The 19,934-nt window shown below is 43.3% G+C and overlaps 1 protein-coding gene across 1 annotated transcript in view; it reads left to right on the top strand.

The window, feature by feature from the left end:
• The window catches only part of LOC132576528 (sodium- and chloride-dependent betaine transporter-like), a 94,898-nt gene that overhangs the window by 63,560 nt on the left and 11,404 nt on the right, over positions 1-19,934 (top strand). The window contains exons 13-14 of the mRNA XM_060245747.1: positions 6,678-6,778; positions 13,482-13,652. Of these exons, the coding sequence (XP_060101730.1) occupies positions 6,678-6,778; positions 13,482-13,652 (272 nt within the window). The remainder of the gene's footprint in view (positions 1-6,677; positions 6,779-13,481; positions 13,653-19,934) is intronic.

The following is a 19,934-nucleotide window of genomic DNA, read 5'->3' as shown; positions in this document are numbered from 1 at the left end:
CTAATATGCAAAGGAGTTCCTGCTACAGAAAAAAGCCCCGATGATGGCTAATATGGGGAGGGGTCGCGGCTCACTGGCAGAGCATACATTTGGCATGCAGAAGATCTTCCAATTAGTTTCTGGCATCTCCCATTAAAGGGGTTCAGGTAGCAGGTGTTTGGAAAGACCTTCTGCTGCCTGATAGTTACTGTCAGTTCAGATCAGCAGTTTTGACATGTTAAAATAGCCTCAGATGCTCATCTCCCATCCCTTAAGTAATCTCTGGCATCTGCAGCAATTACTTGTGCAAAGGAGGGACTTCAGCAAGACAGATCAAGAATTCATAGCTGCTTTCAAATGGGCTGAAGCAGCTGGAAACGATCAAAAAGCGATCCCCCACCTGGCATTGTGCAAGCCTACACTTTTCTACACAACTGAAATGTGAGATCTTGGTTTGGTGGATTTTTTTAAAAAAAAACTTCTATCCCAAATCTCTCCATCCTGCGCTGCTTGCCTTGAAAAAATGATGTATACATGGTATGAAATATTGGCTAAGTTAATGCCCCCCAAGCCCAGTAAATGTTGTTTCTCTCCCTTCTCCCCCAGTCCGTGGGCTGGCAGCCCAAATCCTCTTTGCTTACACCTCCGAAATATTATAGCAAGCGTCATGAATAAAGACACATGTTCCAGGCTTGCCGGTTGCCAGCCCTGACGACGCCACCCACAGCCTGGCAGCTTTCTCACTGCCTTGTCAAAGTCGTCGTCATGAAAAAGACTGGAGGATTTCCTGTGTACAGCTTTATTTCCATGAAAGGATCAGTGCGGTTTCCCTCCTGCTTGCTTGCTCACTGCTGCAGTTGCCAAAGGGAAGAGCCTAGGGGGGTGGAGGAGGAAAACAAAACCCTGCTTCTAAAAGCTTAGGCATATAATGAGATTGGAAGCCAGATGCTGAAATAGTACTGCACAGGGAGGAGAATTTACACAGGGAGCAGAATTCACAAACAGCCACATTGGCCTCTTATGCACTCATAGCTTACTGATGATTTTCACTGAAGTCGAGTCAGTAGCGCTTTCCTTCGAATGCTGTGCTGACTGCCACATATAGTCCCACTGTACACTGCATTGAACACACCTTTCGCCTCCTCTGATTTCTCTATTGGGAATCACAGAGTATATATTCTGCACATGAATGAGAAAACCTGGATAGTGTCACCGTGCTGAAATTTCCTGTTCCCCCCCCTGCTTAATATGCTTTATTAAAGTTTCAGAAATAGGGTTAGGGAAAGGGGACGGGGCATAGGGTAAAAAGGAAAAAAAGTATTGACAAGGTTACACACTCTTCTAACATGAAGGATTTAGCAATCAGGACCATAACATAGAAAAAAGGTTATTCTCTGTGGGCAGGGGTGGAATTCTAGCAGGAGCTCCTTTGCATATTAGGTCACACACCCCTGATGTAGCCAGTCCTCCAAGAGCTTACAAAAAAGAGCCTTGTAAGCTCTTGGAGGATTGGCTACATCAGGGGTGTGTGGCCTAATATGCAAAGAAGCTCCTGCTAGAATTCCACCCCTGTCCGTGGGGATTATAATACATTAATATCATTCTTAATAAGCCCAAGTATCTCACAAATAGCTTTGAGTTTCATAACTCTAAGGATTTTTTGATTGCCATGAGCATGAGAAATAAATTCAAGCCTAGTAATTTAACCATCTGTAAAAGGGTGCCCAAACGTCTTTAATTTTTTTATATCCCCTATTTTAAGATTATCGATACTGTCTGTTTTAGGTGTATCAAAGATTTTCTAAATGAGTTCTGCTTTCGAATGGTATTGCTGACCTTTTTCCGCATCTTTGCAAACAATAGCCTAGCCGTGGTAATTGCATGTATCAACAAATATTTCATATTTTTATCAACATCATTAGGCAGGGCTTTCTTTTTAAAAAGCCCAGCAGGAACTTATTTGCATATTGAGCCACACACCCCTGATGTCACCATTGTTTCACCAAGGGCTTTTTGTAGAAATAGCCCAGCAGGAATTTATTTGCCTATTAGACCACACCCCCTGGTGCCAAGCCAGCCAGAACAGCGTTCCTGTGCGTTCCTGCTTTTTTTTTTTTTTTAAAGCCCTGTCATTAGGTATTATATTTAACAAAAAGAACTGTGGCTTAAAGGGTATAACTCTGCAAAATATCTTTTGTAAACATTCATGCACCATTTGCCAATATTTTTTAGTAAGTTCCAGTTTGAGTGCTACATTTCCAAAATTATTAGACATATTAGGGTACATTTTTGCTAGATTTTCTGGTGTCAAGTGCCATCTATAAAGTATCATATAAATTCTCTTTATAAGTTACAAATTTAGTCATATTAATATTATACTTCCATGTCTGTGTCCAGCTGTCTAATTTAATGTTATAACCAACATTTTGTGCCCATTTGACCATACAGTCTTTAACTATTTCGTCTGCCATTTAATTGCAAAAAGAAATTGTAAATGAGTTTGATAGTTTTTTCACTTAGACCACTGATAATTTTGTGTCATATAGGCTTTCAGAATAAAAGCCTATATGCTTGTCTTTCATATAACGTGATTCTATCTGAAGTCCTGTCCACCAGTCAAACTCAATATGTTGCTCTTTTAGTTTCTCTTTAGATATTAAGTCTCCATGGTTTTCTAGTAGTTCTTGGTAAATCACTATCTTATCATTAAGTATCAAGGACAGGTGGGAGAAGGTTTCCACTGGAGAAACCCACTTTGGGATTTTCTGGTAGATTAAAAGTTTGGCTTTCTCCTATATAGCATATAAAGATTTCCTAATCCAATAATTCTTAAAATAGCTATGTCCTTCACTTTTATGGTACCAAAGGAACGAATGCCAACCAAGTTTAATATCATGGCCCTCCAGTATCAATGGTCTGTTATTATGCAGTAATATCCAGTCCTCTAGCCATGTCAAGACACATGCTTTATAGTATATATCCCAATCGAGAACAGCAAAGCCTGCTCTGTCCTTAGAGTCATGTAAGGCCTTCATTTTGATTCTAGGTTTCTTGTTTTGCCAGATAACCTTGGATGTAAGCAGGGCTTTTTTCTACAAAAAGCCCAGCAGGTACTCATCTGCATATTGGGCCACACCCCCTGACAGCACCATTATTTTACACAGGGCTTTTTTGTAGAAAAAGCCCAGCTGAAACTCATTTGCCTATTAAGCCACACACCCTGACACCATGCCAGCTGGAACTGCATTCCTGTGCGTTCCTGCTCAAAAAAAGTCCTGGATGTAGGGGTTTTCAGCTCTTTAAAAAAGGCTGGTTCAACTTTATTGGAATAATCTGAAATAGAAATAGGATTCTTGGGAGTATATTCATCTTGATTATGGCTATTCTCCCTATCAAGGATACCTGCAAGTCTTTCAATTTCTCCAGTTCCCTTTTAATTTCCTTTAAAAGTTTTTTATAATTGTCTTCCAACAATGTTCCACATTTATTTGTTAGGTAAATACTTAAATATTTTGTTTTTTTAACCCAAGTAAATCCTGACTTCACTTCTAGTTCTTTTATCTAATCTAAACTCTTGTTCTTTGTAATGAATTTCATTTTCTGGTAGTTAATTTTCATACCTGCTACCTCTCCAAAGTCTTTCAATTTTGCATCTCTCCCAGCGCATGGTGATTATCCTGTATGCCCTGGGAGAGATGTTGGTCTGAGGACCTTTTCAGAGTTGGCTTATGAAGAAGCTGTAAAGGCAGCGGAACGCAATTCAAACCGGTGGTTGCGTGAAGGAAAGAATTTCTCCTTTGAAGCCGACGCCATGGAAGGACTCCGTTTGAGCTTTACACTTGAGTCTTAGCACTCCTTACAGACTGTATGAAGATTGTTTTCGGAGTCATCCTTTGATATTGTTTATATGGGATTGTTCTTTAATGTCTGAATGTTGGTATTTAGTCTGGATGTTTTCTATGATATAATGTATTAATTTTTGTAAGTTGTCATTTGTTTTTTGGACACAATAGGTTTTGTTTTTTGAATAGAAGGAAGAGAGGCTTGGCTCAGTAGCTCTGCTGTGCAATTGAGAGAGCCTGGCAAAGCAAGCTCTGTCTCCCCCCTTCCTCTCCAAGGGAGGAGCCTCAGCCAATGGAGAAAATGGAGGTTTTACTCTGTAGCTCCTGTGCAATTGAGCAAGCCTTGCAAAGCAAGCTGTGATGCAGAAGGGAGCAAGAGAGAGGGGGAAGGAAGCAGATGACAGCCGGTTGCTCGGGGGCCAGATAAGAGACCTCCAGGGGCTTGATTCGGCCCTCGAACTGCATGTTTGACACCCCTGTCCTAGCATTTCAACTTCTGTGCATGGTGTTGGTTCAGGATAACAGCAAACACTGCCTATTAGTTAAGCAAAAGCTCTGCTCAAGAAGTCATTCAAGGCCCTTCTCTCCAGCAATGTACACAATTCTTCTGAACCAATGATGGGAAGAAAGAGTGGCACATCCTTCCTCCAGCTTCTTCGCTGGAAAGCGGTATTGTTGTCTGGCTGAACTAATGACTCCTTAAGCTTGATTACATTTTTCCATCATTTTTCTTTTTTTAAATACAGAGCAGTCAACTTCCTACTCAAGGTCTCAGTAAACCCATTCATGTCAGGTTCCATTATTCTCTATTGCACTGTCTTTTGCTTTCAACGTATTTGCTGAAACCATGAAACGTGGTGTTTCTGCAGGCAGTGGGTTACAAAAGAAAGTTCTAACAATGTTGCTAACCAGAAATCTACATTATCGAGAGCAACACTCCCCCTAAGCTATGGTGTTTTGTGAGCAAAAATTCTACTTTGTGAGCTACTGGTAGGGCTGCTTTTTTTTTTTGTAGAAAAAGCCCAGCTGCAGCTGGTTTGCATATTAGGCCACACCCCCTGACATCACCATTGTTTCACAAAGGGCTTTTTTATAGAGGTCCAGCAAAAATTCATTTGCATATTAGGCCACACCACCAGATGCCGAGTCAGCCTGAACTGCGTTCCTGCGTGTTCCTGCTCAAAAAAAGCCTTGGCTACTGGCATTAAAGTTTGAGCTACTGCATCCAATAGTTTGCTCTGGGGCCATTTTTCTTGAGCTAAGACAAAAATGTGTGAGCTAGAGGCTAAAAAACTGAGGTAGCTCACACTAACTCAGCTTAGAGGGAACACTGATTGAGAGTATTGCAAGGTGTCTTTCTCTTGATCCAGCAGATCCTTTCCTCCTTCCATTTAGCTAACTGCTAACATACTATAGAGCTTTGAAAGTCCCCCTCCCTTCCAGTTTCTGAACTTGCTAGCTTTGCTTCATGTTGTTGGTTAAATTGCAGAAGGGAACTGCACCTTCTACCAATTACTTAGCTGTCATGATGTCACAGAGGTCAGGCAACAGGGTATTTGTACCCTTGGCATTTGGATCCAGGGAATAAATTCTATTAAATTGAACTGTGTTCATTTCCATCCAAACTCCCTCAGCTTCTGAATGATACTTAGTTTATTCAGGATCCACTGAGTAATTTTAGAACCTAGATATTGATGACACACTGCGGATGGTTTGTGATTCCACGGAGAAATTTAATATGAGCTGTCTTCTTCAGAAGAACAATTATGCAACAATTATGACTGATTAATCTAGAGTTCCTTCCAGATTTCTGAAGACGTCTTCATTGTACATCAGCATAGGCAACATAATGAGGCCTTTAAATACTGGGTTCAGTGGAAAGGACTCCCAGAGTAGCGATCAGCATCTTTACATAGGATTGCCAATCCCCAGGTGGGGCAGGGGATCCCCCGGTTTGGAGGCCCTTCCCCCACTTCTGGGTCATCAGAAAGGGAGGGGGGAGAGAAATGTTTGCTGGGAACTTATTATTCCCTATGGAGACTTATTCCTTAGAAAATGATGGAGAATTGATCCATGGATATCTGGGGCTCTGGGGGGCTATTTTTTGAGGTAGAGGCACCATATTTTCAGTATAGCATCCAGTGTCACTTCCCAAAATATCCTTCAAGTTTCAAAAGGCGTGTGGTCGCTTTAAATGTGATGGCCAGAACTCCCTTTGGAGTTCAGCTATGTTTGTCCCACCCTTGCTCCTGGTTCCACCCCCAATATCTCCTGGCTCCACCCCCAAAGTCCCCAGATATTTCTTGAATTGGACTTGGCAACCCTATATTTACTTAAAGTGATTTCATTACTATATACAAAAACATGCAATCCCCCAGACCATGCCTGGTTATATACAGCGAAACTCCACCCTGCTGTAGACCCATAGGTGTATTGAAATATCTCCTCAGGCCCCCTATAGGTAGTCCATAGCAGCCTAGCCAACCAGACTGTGACTGTTTCAGTTCTATCTCTCTATTGTCTACAGGGTTGCAGCTCATCCAGTTTTAAGTAATCAAGCCCGGACACAACAGGGGCACTTAAAATCTTGGAAAGGAATGAGCAAAACCCAGATTCAAACCCCTGTTTTGATATATAGCTTTTGGCTGTGTATCTGTCAGTCAAATCAGTCTCACAGCATTGCTATTAAGCTGCTTTAAGATCTTTAGGGGAGTGTAATAAATAAATTACAAGGCAGGGTTTATGACTATCCAGACTCTTTTCATCCATTAGCCTGTTTTTAAAAGATGCATAATATCATAGCTTTCTTTTCTTCCCCCCCCTAAAAACGAGTTCTGTCTCTGTTTGATGGTTTAGGAGCAGATCGTTTCTATGACAATATTGAAGACATGATTGGCTACCGGCCGTGCCCCCTGGTTAAACTGTGCTGGCTTTTTTTCACTCCTGGAGTTTGTCTGGTAAGGATACAATGCCTTTTGGGATGGGGGTGATGTTTCGGGTTAATCAAGGCATCTCTGATTTGGAATGGGAATTGGGGGGAAAAGAAGCTACCATTAGAATTGATCTTGCTTTGAGTACTGAGTAGTTTAAGATTTACTTTCATGTAACACTTTAACAAATAACCCACATTTTCTTGTTTGATCAAAGACATGCAAATAAATTGCCTACTGAAATCTGAGCCAGACTTTTGCCCTGTGGGTGATTTTCTGCAGGGATGAAAGCATCAAAGGAGAGGAAGAAACCAAGCCTTTGCAGTAGGGTTGGTCTCATGTTTGGAATCAAAGTTAATCCCATCGAACAACACTTATAAAACCACACTGCTAGGTTACTTGCACAGTTCAACTCAAGAAAGACCTATATGGAAAAGAGGAGAAGACTGAAAAACTACCTGCAGCAGGAACAAGCATGTTTGGCTGTTTGTCAAAAATTTGGATCCCCAGAAAGGCTTGCAATCTGAAATTTAAGTAGAGTTGCCAGAAGGGGTGTGCAGGGGAAAAAAATGGTTTTTTCTTCTAGATGCAGGTCTTTTAGACCTGCCCTCCCCCCCAAAAAAATCAGCATGTCTTGATATTTCTAAATTCCAATATCAGTATGGTGTTTGGATTTGGGTAAATATTTGGGATACCTGAATTTATTTGACTCCATTATACCCTATGGCAGGGGTGGCCAACGGTAGCTCTCCAGATGTTTTTTGCCTACAACTCCCATCAGCCCCAGCCAGCATGGTCAATGGCTGGGGCTGATGGGAGTTGTAGAGAAAAAACATCTGGAGAGCTACTGTTGGCCACCCCTGCCCTATGGGTACCAATCCCCATACAGTGTAATGGAAAATCAGTCTGGGAGTATTCAGGGCTTGAGTTGGTGTTTTTTGAGGTTGAGACACCAAATTTGCAGCATAGCTGCTGACAGGGGTCGTTTTGTAGAAAAATAGGTGGCAGAGCTCATTAGCATATGCTTCCCTGGCAAAAGCAACCTGATGCAAGAAAGGAGAGCTCCAGGTGAATGATGCCTGCTTGGGCTGGCTAGAGATCCAGCCAGCCCAAGCAGGCCTTGCTCACCTGGGGCTCTCCTGGGCCACTCTCCTCCCAGTCAAAAAGCCAGCAAGCCACCCACCACACAAAATCACATAAGAATTGGAGGAGGGGCAGCACGGGCTTCTCCAGGGGTTAATGAGGGTTGCTGGGGGCATAGCAAAGCCCCTGATGGCTGGCTGGCTGCCCACTCTCCTAATCCAGGGATTGTTATGCAGCTGAAGTAAATACAAAGTAAAATTGGGGAACTGGAATGTTTAGTGTTGGGGAAAAACATAGACATTGTGGGAATTTCAGAAACTTGGTGGAATGAGGAGAATCAGTGGGATACGGTGATTCCTGGATATAAGTTATATCGAAAGGATAGGGAGGGAAGGGTTGGAGGTGGGGTGGCTCTGTATGTCAGAGTGGGTATACAGTCCAGTAAGACTGAGGTCAGAGAATTAGATTCCCTTCTAGAAATGCTTTGGGTTGAAATAGAGGGCCCAAAAGGAAATTTAACTATGGGAGTTTGTTATCACCCACCAAATCAAAATATAGAGTACGATTATAATAGGATGGAAGGATTAAAGATAGTGGCTAAACGTAAAAACTGTATCATAATAGGTGATTTTAACTACCCGCAGATTGATTGGGTCAATATGTGTTCTGGTCAAGAGAAAGAAATTGCGTTTTTAGACTCTCTCAATGACTGTGCTTCGGAGCAGATGGTCACAGAACCTACCAGGGGTGGGGCGATCCTGGATTTGGTCCTAAGTAATGCCCAAGACCTGGTGAGAGATGTAAAAGTGATTGCACCACTTGGGAGCAGTGACCATAATGTTATTGATTTCACCATTTGTATAAATAGGGAGTTGCCCCAAAAGACCAGCACAACCACTTTTAACTTTAGAAGGGGTAAACTCTCTGAGATGACGAGGCATGTGAAGAGGAAACTGAAAGGAAAGGTAAATGCAGTTAAAACTCTTGGGGAAGTTTGGAGGCTATTTAAAACTACAATTGTAGAAGCTCAGATAAAATATATACCACAAGTTAGGAAAGGCACAAACAGGTATAAGAAAAGGCCTGCATGGTTAACAAGCAAAGTTATGGAAGCTCTAAAAGATAAGGATTCCTTTAAGCGGTGGAAAGCTAGTCTGAGTGAGATTAATAAAAGGGAACACAGGCTGTGGCAAAACAAATGCAAGACTGTGATCAGGCAGGCAAAAAGGGACCATGAGGAGCATATTGCAAAAAACATAAAGACCAACAATAGAAATTTCTTCAAATATACTAGAAGCAGGAAACCAGCCAGGGAGGCAGTGGGGCCCTTGGATGACCAAGGCGTCAAAGGATTACTGAAGGAGGATAGGGAAACAGCTGAGAAGCTGAATGCATTTTTTGCCTCCTTCTTCACTGTGGAAGATGAGAATTGTTTGCCCGCTCCAGAACCGCTTATTTTGGAAGGGGTGTTGAAAGACCTGAGTCAGATTGAGGTGAAAAGAGAGGAGGTCCTACAACTGGTAGATGAATTAAAAACTAAAAAGTTACCAGGTCCGGATGGAATACATCCAAGAGTTCTGAAAGAACTCAAAGTTCAACTTGTGGATCTTCTGACAAAAATATGTAATCTTTCATTGAAATGTGCCTCCGTTCCTGAGGACTGGAAGGCAGCAAATGTCACCCCATCCTTAAAAATGGTTCCAGAGGAGATCCGGGAAATTACAGGCCAGTCAGTCTGACTTCAATACCGGGAAAGTTGGTAGAAAGCATTATCAAAGACAGAATGAGTAGGCACATTGATGAACACAAGTTATTGAGGAAGACTCAGCATGGGTTCTATAAAAGAAGATCTTGCCTCACTAACCTGTTACATTTCTTTGAGGGGGTGAACAAACATGTGGACAAAGGGGGACCCAATAGATGTTGTTCATCTTGACTTCCAAAAAGCTTTTGATAAAGTTCCTCATCAAAGGCTTCTTAGTAAGCTCGAGATTAATGGAGTGAAAGGACAAGTCCTCTTGTGGATCAAAAACTGGCTAATTAATAGGAAACAGTGAGTATAAATGGGCAATCTTCGCAGTGAAAGACGGTAAGCAGTGGGGTGCCGCAGGGCTCAGTATTGGGTCCCATGCTCTTTAACTTGTTCATTAATGATTTGGAGTTGGGAGTAAGCAGTGAAGTGGCTAAGTTTGCAGATGACGCTAAATTGTTCAGGGTGGTAAGAACCAGAGAGGATTGTGAGGTACTCCAAAGGGATCTGTTGAGGCTGGGTGAGTGGGTGTCAACGTGGCAGATGAGGTTCAATGTGGCCAAGTGCAAAATAATGCACATTAGGGCCAAGAATCTCAGCCACAAATACAAGTTGATGGGGTGTGAACTGGCAGAAACTGACCAAGATCTTGGGGTCATGGTAGATAACTCACTGAAAATGTCAAGACAGTGTGCAATTGCAATAAAAAAGGCCAATGCCATGCTGGAAATTATTAGGAAGGGAATTGAAAACAAATCAGCCGGTATCATAATGCCCCTATATAAATCAATGGTACGTTCTCATTTGGAATACAATTCCGGTCACTGCACCTCAAAAAGGATATTATAGCATTGGAAAAAGTCCAGAAAAGGGCAACTAGAATGATTAAATGTTTGGAACACTTTCCCTATTAAGAAAGGTTAAAACGCTTGGGGCTCTTTAGCTTGGAGAAACGTCGACTGCGGGGTGACATGATAGAGGTTTACAAGATTTTGCATGGGATGGAGAAAGTAGAGAAAGAAGTACTTTTCTCCCTTTCTCACAATACAAGAACTTGTGGGCATTCAATGAAATTGCTGAGCAGTAGGGTTAGAACGGATAAAAGGAAGTACTTTTTCACCCAAAGGGTGATTAACATGTGGAATTCACTGCCACAGGAGGTGGTGGTGGGTACAAGCATAGCCAGTTTCAAGAGGGGTTTGGATAAAAATATGGAGCAGAGATCCATCAGTGGCTATTAGCCACAGCATATTATTGGAATTGTCTGGGGCAGTGATGCTCTGTAATCTTGGTGCTTGGGGGGTGGGGGGGCAAAGTGGAAGGACTTCTAGCCCCACTTGTGAGCCTCCTTTCTTTTTTGGCCACTGTGTGACAGAGTGTTGGACTGGATGGGCCATTGGCCTGATCCAACATGGCTTCTCTTATGTTTTTATGTTCTTACAAGGTTGGTGGGGAGGAAGAGGGGGAACTGCCAAAAAGGATCAGGAGCTGTGCTCCTGTGAGCTCCTGCTGAATCTGATGCCTGGCTGCTTATGCCTCACTGTGATCTCTTAAATGCCTTCTCCAAGCTTTGCCCTAATAAAAGCCAAATATCAGCTTTTATTCAGGCTCTGCTACATAGGTAGTTGAATCAAATCAGGGAACCTCTTTTCTGCTGAATAAATACCTAGAAAATATCTAGGTATTTTGAGTACTTATTTGGTTTTATTTATACTAAAATAAATAAATAAATAAGCAATCTAATTAGTCTGGAGACCAGTTATAATTCTGGGGATCTCCAGCCCTCACCTGAAGTTTGCACCCATAGAGGTCTTTCAGCCTTCCCTTTCGTCATAACTGCCCTTACACTCACAAGAAGCACAAAACAATAGTGCACAGTGATGTCAACTGTAATCTCAGCTCTAAGTATAGTTCTTTCTGCTGCCCTAGTGCACAACTGAACAAACCCATAGGGATCTTTAAGAAGAAATCGATTAGGGTCGATTTAAATAAGAAACTACTGAGGCAAAAGACCCATGCAACTTCTCTTTCATGCAGCTTCCAGGGTGGTGTAGTGGTTAAGAGTGTTGGACAACTGGTGTCTGGAAACCCTGGTTTGAATCCCTGCTCATGCTATGCAAGCTTGCTGGTGACTTTGGGCCAGTCCTACTTCCTCAGCCTCACCTACCTCAGAGGAGAGGAAAACAATGTCAGCCTAGAAGAAGAAGTAGAAGAAAAAGAAAAAGAAGAGGAGGAAGAGGAAGAGTAGTAGGAGATTGTATTGATCAGGGTTTTTTTTAGTAGGAAAAAGTCCAGCAGGAACTTATTTGCATATTAGGCTACACCCTCTGACACCAAGCTAACCAGAACTGCATTCCTGTGTGTTCCTGCTCAAAAAAAGTCTTGGGATTGATACCCTGTCCTTCACTACCCGAAGGAGTCTGAGTGGCTTACAATCTTCTTTCCCTTCCCCTCCCCACAACAGACACCCTGTGAAGTGGGTGGGGCTGAGAGAGTTCTCCCAGACCAGCCCTTGAGCAGAACCAAACTGGGTCCCCACTGGGGAGAAAGGCGTGTTCCAAATGAATTAATTAAATAAACCCTGTTTGAACTAGCTCACCAAAGAGCTACGCATGCCGAGTTAGCATGCTGGGGACTGGTAACTAGACAGATGTTGTGTTGGCATGCCAAAGGAAGTGCGCATAGCTAATTTGCATAGGAAGCAGTGCAAGTTAAATGAAAAGCAAAGTCATACCAGTATGTTCTTTTGCTTTGCTGGCATCATGTCTCAACTGGCCCTTAATAGCAGTTGAAGGAATGGGAAATTGAATAGAGACTCTGGTGCTAGGGAAGAGAGAGTTTAACTTCCCACTCCCTGTTTTCATGTTGTAAATTTAGGATTGCCAGGTCCAATGATTGTGCCCGTAGGGGTGGGATTTTCTGGGAGTGTGTGTGGGTTGGAGTGCTGTGACATGTCGTCACGTTGGTGACACTCTGCTTTTGGAGCAGAACTCCATGGTAAAATTGCCCTCAAACCATAGCATTTTGCCCCCCAAAACAGAGTGCTGCCATGCAACGTTGTCAATGTGATGACATCACTTCCATGCAACATCAGTCTGTCGCATTTGGGGGTGGGCAGGAGCTAAAAAAGGGGGGACTCCCTCACCCATAACAGGGGAATAGCATCCCTATATACATTGCATAGGTGTTTGCACACCAAGAGTTGCTATTTGCCCCAATACAGAAAAAAAAAAAAAAATTAGGTTCTTCTATCAGGGTAAATTGCAGGACAGGAGAAATGGGATTTATATTGTGGATAATAGTACTGGGGGAAAGGTTAAGCTCTGCTTCTTCACCAATTCCCACCTACCTACATCACTTCCTGTAGTCTGGGTCTTTCTCTTTCTCCTGATAAGTCTCCCCCATCTCCTGCTAGTTGCCAGGAGGAACCTGGCATCCCTATTGCTCCTAGGCCTTTTGAATATTTCCATCTGCCCCTCCTTGGTTTTCACAAAATCAGGGATGGAATTCTAGCAGGAGCTGCTTTGCATATTAGGCCACACACCCCTGATGTAGCCAATCCCCAAGAGCTTACAAGGCTCTTTTTTCTAAGCTCATGGAGGATTGGCTACATCGGGGGTGTGTGGCCTAATATGCAAAGGAGCTCCTGCTAGAATTCCACCCCTGGACAAGATTCAGCTCTTTGGCGTACATGCCCCAAAAGCTTCCTAGATCTGGTGAGATGAGGCTAGCCTTGGGTATCCAGATCAGGGCATTCATTGTGTTAAGATGTCCTGAATGAAAGAGATAAGTAAGTTCACTCAGTTCCTTCCACTTCTCAGGAATTCTCTATCAGTAAACATTTCTAATTGATCACTTCTCATAGCCACCCTTTCTCTCTGCTTTTACCTTTCTCAGGCAACCTTCCTGTTTTCGCTCATTAGATACAAACCACTCAAATATAATAATGTCTACGAGTACCCCACATGGGGCATCACTGTGGGATGGCTGATGGCGCTTTCCTCTATGATCTGCATTCCTCTTTATGTCATGTACATCTTTCTGAAAACCAAGGGATCGCTAAAAGAGGTAAGCAAAGCAAAGCAAACAAACAAGAAAGCATTGAATCTGCAGGCCACGGAGTCTAGACTGGTTATTGAATAAATGTCCATTGGCTCATAGAAGGATAAATTGGTGGGTTTGGTCAGTTTCTTTGATTGCTGGGCTGCTGGAGTGGTGTTGCAGTGTCCGGGGTTGCGATGTGATGAAGTACTGTTGCAAAGCATCTCCAGTGTCTGATTTCCAAGCTCTAAGTTGGACCAGTTCCAGAGAGCAAGGCAGTCTGTTGTAACCAGGATAACAGCACCATGGCACCATGAAGATTAATTTCCTGTGGCATCAGCTTCCATAAACTAGAACACATGGGAGGGATGGGGCTCAGTGGTAGAGCATCTGCTTGGTAAGCAGAAGGTCCCAGGTTCAATCCCCGGCATCTCCAACTAAAAAGGGTTCAGGCAAATAGGTGTGAAAAACTTCGGGCGTTTTCGCACTGACCTTAATCGGCAGTGACCCCCCTCTTCAGTGCGCAGGATCTGCCTGGATTTCACACCAATTGCCGCGGAGCACCCGGAAGAGCCGGAAAGTCCCGCGGCTTTTGTGGCGCAAATGGAAACCGCCAAAAACCAGTTTCCATTTGCGCCGCAAAAGCCGCGGGACTTTCCAGCTCTTCTGGGTGCTCCGCGGCAATTGGTGCGAAATCCGGGCAGATCCTGCGCTCTGAAGAGGGTCGTCGCTGCCGATTAAGGTCAGTGCGAAAACACCCTTCAGCTTGAGACCCTAGAGAGCCACTGCCAATCTTGAGTAGACAATATTGACTTTGATGGAGCGAGGGTCTGATTCAGTATAAGGCAGCTTCATATATTCATATAACTACACACTGGTCAGAGGCAGATGCTGGGCAATTAATCCTTTATATCGGAAGGAAGTGGTGTGGATCTCTTTTGCATTTCTAGACCACCTTTCCGCATTTCTAGGCCACCTTTCCACCAAAGTAGGCTCCCCAGTTTTGAGATACACAGAGCACTGATTGGATGGAGGAAAAAGCTGACAGATCTTTAATTTGGCCTAGTTGCAAGAGCTTTGAATATTTGCCTTTTAAAATAGATTACTTTGTTATAAGCATATGAAGAACCCTGCTGAATCAGACTGGTGGTCCATCTAGTCCAGCATTCTGCTTCACACAGGACCAATACATGGGGCATAGAGGAGAAAATATGCCTCTGTTGTTGCCTCGTAGCACTGACATTCAGAGATATAGTGCATTAAAAGTGTAGAGGTTCACTTTAGTCACTGTGGCTAATAGCCACTGTTGGACCTCTGCTCCTATCTATTCCCTGTTGAACCCATTACCATTTTCAGCTGAGCCTAGCAGGGCTGCCAAGTTCCCGGGTGGGGGCTCTCCTGCTTTGGGGGTCCCCAACCCACCGCCCCACAGTGGGCCAGCGGAGGGATCCCCTCCTGACGTCCCCGGTGCGATGATGTCACTTATGCATGATGTCATTGTGCCACGTGCACTATGCGTGCACAAAAAAAGTCCCCCGCCAGAGGCCACTGGGGACTTGGCAACCCTAGAGCCTAGTGAAACCTAGGTGAGGTTCTAGGAGCAACATTATGTTCTGCAAGGCCTGTAAGACGACACTCTTCCACCAGGCATTTGCAAGTTAGATCGTTGGCTACTACAGTCTCCGAAAAATACCTGGACCACCTCTTGCAATCTTCTCCATATAGAACATATGGACCACTAAGATCTGCTTTACGGAGAACACCTAGTTGGAATAGCAAGACAACACACTTTAGATTATAGCACCTGAAATGTCAATTTCTATGTTTTAAATTGTTTTTACTGTTTTAATGTTTTACTGTATGTTTATATTCATGCATATGCATGACTATGTGAGCCGTCCTGAGCCTGCCTCGGCAAGGAGGGTGGGATACAAATTGAATTAAATAAAATAAATAAATACATCAAGGGGATAGGCAGGGACCACCAGTGTGTTCAGGGAAGGGAAGTAAACATTTTTACCACACTAGAGTTTTAAGTACAAAATAATGGGTACAGGTTTAGTGAAAACAACAGTTTGCATAGGTTGAGAAGGGTACAACATAGTTAAAGTTACTGGACAGTGTCTGGAAACTGGTGGGTGCTTGGGAAATGGAGACGTGGGGGTTGCTGATGTTGCATGTGGCATAATGTCACTTACAGCAAAAAACCAGAAGTGACACATCACTCTAGAAATTGCCTAAACTCTATTGTAAAACCATAGAGTTTCCAGTGTTTCCTAGAGCTACGGGATGTCCCTTCTGGGTTTCCCCCAGTGTAATGCGGCATATGATGCTTATGTGATTTTTTAAAAAAGAAAAATAAATAAGGGCTTCTGGTGAGAGACTTTCCACCATAGCAGGAGGATTGGCATCCCTTTCTTTTGGACACACATGTCCTGTATCTCAGTGAAGTAATCCACATGGCAGTGACAAAGCTGAAGGATCTCACAATAGCACTGGAGAGGATGAACTTTGGAGAGGGTGCCCTTCTCAGTGTTCTGACTTCTGGGAAGGTGATGCTGTGCCCACCAGGCCCTTGTTTACTGACTAAAGTTTATAACATAATGAAAAATGACAGGGTAGATGTTGGCACTGATTTAATGTCTACCTCAGGTGCATAACTAGCTGTGAGGCAAAGCCCCAGTCAGAGAGAGAAGAAAAGAGAGCTGTAAGCAAACGGAGAGGCAAAGGGCACACCATATGCAAAAATATTATAGCAGGAGGTGAGAGAAAATAGGTTTTCATTGGTGACTTCCAGTTTGGTCTGTTCACAGCTATACTGTGTATAGAAGCATGCCTTTTTTTGTGTTTGACACACCAGAAGGGAAGCCCTGAGGTGAATGTGAGGCTACAAATTGTAGTTCACTTGACAGGGGATGAATAGCTTGTGCAGTTCTCGCTTCTGCAGCACTCTTTTGAGAAAAGAGGGAGAAAGATGATTTCTGGAGATCTGGATCTACTGTGATGGTTTTGATAAGACCTTTGTAGATCATAATTTGGCCACTGTGTGACACAGAGTGTTGGACTGGATGGGCCATTGGCCTGATCCAACATGGCTTCTCTTATATTCTTATAATTCTACTATCTTGAGCTGACCAAACTAAAGAACAGCCTCAGTGTCACAAAATACTTCTTATTGTAAAACCAAAAGAATATCTGAAGTTCTACATTCACCAGGTTTGAATTTACTAGTTTTGAGTCATTATTGGTTAGTTTGTTAAATTATTCATTATAATGATATGTATTATTTATAGAAATCCATCTATCTAGGACATGAGTTGTCAATATGCATGGTGCTTTACAGAGTTCAAGATCGCTGCCTGGATGAGTATGCAATCTAAAAAAAAAATAATTTTCTCTCTGGGATTTGTTCACTGTGTTATACTTTCTCCGAAGAACTCTAGCTTTGTGTGCTGGAGAGTGTGAGAGATTATTTTTATTTATTTGATCTAGAAACAGTTTATCCTCCTTCTCTGTGCAAGGATGCATTACAAATACCGGAAGCACATTCCTCCAACATAGTAACACCTAAAATGTAATGACATTAAAACAGCAATGGCAATAAGAGCAAAATTCAAGTACAGTGGTACCTTAAAGGGTGGTTTCACACTGGGAAATTGACGCGATAATATCCTGTCGGCAAAAAAACTGCTTACGTTTGATCCATTTCAGAGGGATCAGACACTTGCTGTTGAAGTGGCAGGATCTCAGCAGTGGTTTGTGTTTGCCCATTCACACTGCGAGCGCACCTCAACCATGGACCTGCCACGGAAAGGTTTTTTTTTTTTTAAAAAGTCCCTCAGTATGTGTGCTCAAGCACAGAAGCGCACAAGTGCTCCTCGGAGAGGAGGAACCCTCCCCCCCACTGTGCCAGAATTGGCTTGGCACAATCACACAGCTCTTCTGCTTATGAGTCGCACCCGGGTGTTCAGACAGCCGCTGATTATGTGACCTAAATGCGATTCAGGGGGAAACTACTGGAAAAATCCTTATGGCTTTTTAATCCGGATAGGAAGTGTCTGGAGACAGGGTGAGAATGGGTGTGGCTCGGAGGGCAGATGTGCTTGTGTGATTGTGCTCTTTTAATCCAAATGGGTGATGGGGCTAGGTTGGGCCAAATCTCTTGTGTGAAACCACCCAAAGACTAACAAGATTTTCAGGATATAAACTGGAAATATGACAAAAGGAACTTTGACTTTCAGAAGCTTGGAGGTGGTGGAAAGCACAGTCAGGGCCAGTTCTAGGGTGTGCGGTGCCCTAAGCAGGTCCTCCCGCTGGCTGCCCTCCTCCATGGTGAAGTAGGGTGGGGAGGGCACCCAGGAAGGGAGGCAAAGTGAAGCTACCGGCTGCTGTGCAAGCATGGTATTTGCCTAGGGCATTGGGAGGGGGGAACTCCTAATTTGGTTCCCTCCAGCTCAGCACTCTAGGCAAATGCCTAATTTGCCTACAGGCAGGGCCAGCCCTGAGCACAGTCAAGTTGTAGCCAACTTATGGTGACCCTGTAGGGTTTTCAAGGCAAGAGATGAACAAAGGTGATTTGCCATTGCCTGCCTCTGAGTAGCACTAGCAAGGACTCCCTTGGTGCTCTCCCATCCAGATATTAACCAGGGCTAACCCTGATTAGCTTCTGAGATCCAATGAGATTGGCCTAGTCTACACCATCCAGGTCAGGTTGTAAAATTATACCCTGGAAATCTTGTTCATCTTTAAGATGCTACTGGACTCAGTCTTGCTCTTCTACTGCAGACCAAGGTGGCTCCTCACCTGATGATAAGAGCAATAATAGAGAGTTAAAACCTTAAAGGAATAATGTGGATAACAGTTAGAGTAGATCATGACTAAGGAATCCTGGGTTCAGTTCCCCACTCATCCATGAAGTTCACTGGGTGATTTTGGACCAGTCATACTTCCTTGTCCTGTTTCTGCCTCTTTCTTGGCTTCAGATACTTGTCAGGATTGTTGTGAGCATAAAATGGGAGTGAATTAGGGTTGCCAGCCCCCAGGTCCCAGCAGGGGATCCCTTGGATGGGGGGCTTCTCCCTGCTGTGGACCAGCTGTCTGGCAGTTGGAAACCTCTCCCCTAACCAGGGATATTGCAGTGTGACATCCCTGAAGTGATGCTGTCACCTGGAAGTGACCTCATCAGATCGGGGATGTTGCATGGGGGACGCTCTGTTTTTTGAACAAACTTTTAAATTTAATTTTAATATTAATTTTTAGATTTATATCCTGCCCATTCCCGCAAGTGGGCTCAGGGCAGTTTACAGAAGAAGTTTAACATACTTACAAATTAAAATATAAAACATTATAAAAGCATACAGCATAAAAATCTGAGGGTAGTAAAAAAGGTAGTCCCCTGCGCAAGCACCAGTCGTTTCCGACTCTGGGGTGACATCGCATCATGACGTTTTCTCAGCAGATTTTTTTACAGGGTAGTTTGCTATTGCCTTCCCCAATCATCTACACTTTCCCATCCAGCAAGCTGGGTATTCATTTACTGACCTCGGAAGGATGGAAGGCTGAGTCAACCATGAGCCAGCTACCTGAACTCAGGTGATAGAACTCAGGTCTTGAACAGAGCTTTGGACTGCAGTACTGCAGCTTTACCACTCTGTGCCATGGCGCTCCTCTGAGGGCAGTACAACATATCAACAAACAGGCATAAGAAGGCATTGTCCACACAGCAATGTATAGGCCAATATCTGGCAACATAGCACAGTCACAACAATGGTAGAAAACTATGATTTAAGCCCAATTTTACCATAGATTTTGTAAAAAAACAACCCCAGAGCATCCCCCAGAAACAGCCCTTATGTGATTACATCTGTAATCGCACCCCTGGAACACCCCCAAATCTCCCCATTGAATGGGAGAGGGGACCGGGTAACACTAGAGTGGATCATGCATGCCACCCTGCACTTCTTGCAAAAAGGGATAAAAATAGAAGGCTGATAAACATAAAAGATAAAAATCTATAACAGCGCAGTCTATAAAATGATCAATTGCCTTGTTTTCTGCACTGTAGTGCTGAGTCTTGCACTGTAGAGATGGCATTATCAATTAAATTTATGAGCAATTCTCCTCCTTGCAGCTTTCATAGAGTCTTCCAATCAATAAGAAAGTTTAAAACAGTAAGTTTAATTAAACAACAAGGGCAATAAAATTATAAGTTAAGAAGAGGAGAAGAACTTAACCATGTAGACCAGAGTGGTTTGTTTCAGTTTATTGTTTTAGCCAAAGGCTCTAACATCACAGAATATTCTTGAGATA

The sequence above is a fragment of the Heteronotia binoei genome, chromosome 8 (assembly GCF_032191835.1).
Source record: "Heteronotia binoei isolate CCM8104 ecotype False Entrance Well chromosome 8, APGP_CSIRO_Hbin_v1, whole genome shotgun sequence".
In the NCBI taxonomy this organism is placed as follows: domain Eukaryota; kingdom Metazoa; phylum Chordata; class Lepidosauria; order Squamata; family Gekkonidae; genus Heteronotia; species Heteronotia binoei.
The sequence above is the reverse complement of the archived record's forward strand: the minus strand, read 5'-3'. Positions and strand labels throughout refer to the sequence as shown.